The 2,356-nt window shown below is 29.2% G+C and overlaps 1 protein-coding gene across 1 annotated transcript in view; it reads left to right on the top strand.

Annotated features, from left to right (window-relative positions):
• Positions 1–2,160, top strand: part of LOC108578812 — a 4,707-nt gene extending 2,547 nt beyond the window's left edge. The window contains exons 4-9 of the mRNA XM_017942210.1: positions 46–203; positions 483–633; positions 703–912; positions 987–1,196; positions 1,317–1,663; positions 1,777–2,160. Of these exons, the coding sequence (XP_017797699.1) occupies positions 46–203; positions 483–633; positions 703–912; positions 987–1,196; positions 1,317–1,663; positions 1,777–2,160 (1,460 nt within the window). The remainder of the gene's footprint in view (positions 1–45; positions 204–482; positions 634–702; positions 913–986; positions 1,197–1,316; positions 1,664–1,776) is intronic.
• The last annotated feature ends 196 nt before the right edge of the window (positions 2,161–2,356 follow it).

Raw genomic sequence — 2,356 nt, 5'->3', positions numbered from 1 at the left:
AAACTATATTAAAAAGTGTATTACAGTTTGTATTATTTTTCGTAGAGAACGTTAGTCGGCAAATGTTGGACAGTTTTATAGCGTTTCGTTTCGCGCCTTGTACTTTATTCATGAAGAGAACACGGTATACTTCAAAGACAAATTCTACCCAAAAAAGGAACACTGACAATTCCAACACAGATGAATTGACAACGAAATCAGGGGTTCGTTATTAACGAGTTCTTTTGTACCAAATTTCATAAAAAGTTAAAAAATTACTTGCTCGTTTTTTTTTATACATCATTATTCCTTCTTTTACTCATTTTTATTTTTTAACGTATTTACTTTTCTGTTTTATTAAAAACTCAACCAGAGAATGATCAGAGTCATAGAAAAAACGTATTTTTCTTATCACTGTTGTTTACCCATTTTCTGTTTCTATATTATAATTAAGTAATTATTTAGGTAAATTTTTCATAAACAAAATTAATGATTTTTGTTAGGATATTGAACAACATTCAGTGGTTGAAAATAAAAATTTACAAAATCAAAGTTTAAATGCCATGGTAGAAACATCAAAACTTCCATTAGCAAACGTTAAAAATCCTGAACAGAAACAAAAGAGTAAACTTAACTTAAAAAGTTTGAGAGACAGTAAGTCTTTTTGAAATAGTATTCATACATTATATTTGACATATACTTCTGTATGATCTATGCATGTAGGGAATACAAAAGTTGATGAGGAACTTAAACCAAACACACTTCCTCCAAAAAATAAACCTAGGGCAGTGGTGGATCTTAAAATGATGAAAGAAGAGTTAAAACAATTAGAGGATCCACCATTAACTGAATGGGAAAAGGAACTATGTTCAAATAGATTACCATTCTCATTTTTTGATAGCCCCTGTGAAGAATTAGCACAAAATTTACTGGGTAATTTGTTAACTGCTTAATTGTAATGTAATATTGGCATTTATAGTAACATAGCTTTATGCTTTTACATTTAGGAAAGATATTAGTCCGTTGCCTAGAAAATGGAACTATTTTGAAAGGTAGAATTGTTGAAACAGAAGGGTATTTAGGAATAATTGACAAAGCATCACACACATATCAAAATAAAATTACTCCTCGCAATATACCAATGTATATGCCACCAGGTACTATATATGTATACATGACATATGGAATGTATCACTGTTTCAACATATCTAGCCAAGGTGAGTAGAAAATGAATATAAACTGTAAGAAAAAAGGAATACTGAATATTGTGTTTAGTTTTAACTAATTAAAACAAATTGCAACAAAGCATATCTAGTACTTTATCAAAACATATTTAGAGTCAGGAGCACATGTATTAATTAAAGCAGTGGAACCTATACTTGGCCTTGAGTATATGGAATTATTACGAAACATGCAATGTGAAAAAAATAAGAAAGAAAAAAAACTTGTAGAAAAAGTCCAAAATTTTAAAACATATGAACTTTGTAACAATCCAACCAAAATTTGTATGGCTTTTGTTATTGATGAAGATAACTTTAATCAAAAAAAGATTTACAAATGCAGTGATTTATGGATAGAATGTGATCCATATATAAAGTCAACTACCATTGTAGCAGCAAATTCCAATGACCCAAAGAATAATAAACAAAAAATATGGAGATATTATGTATTAGGAAGTTCTAGTGTTAGTCATAGAGATATTAAGTCTGAAGAATATGCTTATAATATTTAACAATTTCCAGCTTCTGTATTTAATAATTTTCCACAAAGAAATCTCTTGGTAAGGTTTTAGGTGAGGGGTGTGCAGTTTTAATAAGGGCTATAGAACCATTAGAAGGTACTGAATATATGGCTAATCACAGAACTAGAAAGGGATCATCAAGTGCACCTAAAAAGCCTTTGAAAGATTTAAAAACACACGAATTGTGTAATGGTCCATCAAAACTATGTATGGCATTCCAGCTTTATAGAAGTCATAGTAAATATTCCTTGTGCTCTTGGAAGAGTTTGTGGATTGAAAATGGTGAAATGGAGGAAATGAATGTTGTCAAATGTCGCAGAATAGGGATAGATAACTATGGAGAAGAATGGACAAATAAACCATTACGATATTACATTCACGGAAACAAAGCCGTGAGTAAACGAAACAAGGAAGCTGAACTACTTTTGAAACTAAATTAAATTATAATTAGTATTATATATATATATCGAACTTATGAAATGAATGCTTTTTGATAGGATATAACACATTACATAAATTTATATTTCGATGTATGTATGCATTTACAAATACAAAATTGTGAGGTATACACTCTATGTTAGTTTATGGTTGTTCGAATTTTTTATTTTTAAAGTTACAAATAATTATAATGCACGT

Source organism: Habropoda laboriosa, unplaced genomic scaffold (genome assembly GCF_001263275.1).
Source record: "Habropoda laboriosa isolate 0110345459 unplaced genomic scaffold, ASM126327v1 scaffold62, whole genome shotgun sequence".
In the NCBI taxonomy this organism is placed as follows: Eukaryota; Metazoa; Arthropoda; class Insecta; order Hymenoptera; family Apidae; genus Habropoda; species Habropoda laboriosa.
This window is presented reverse-complemented; position numbering and strand designations above follow the sequence as displayed.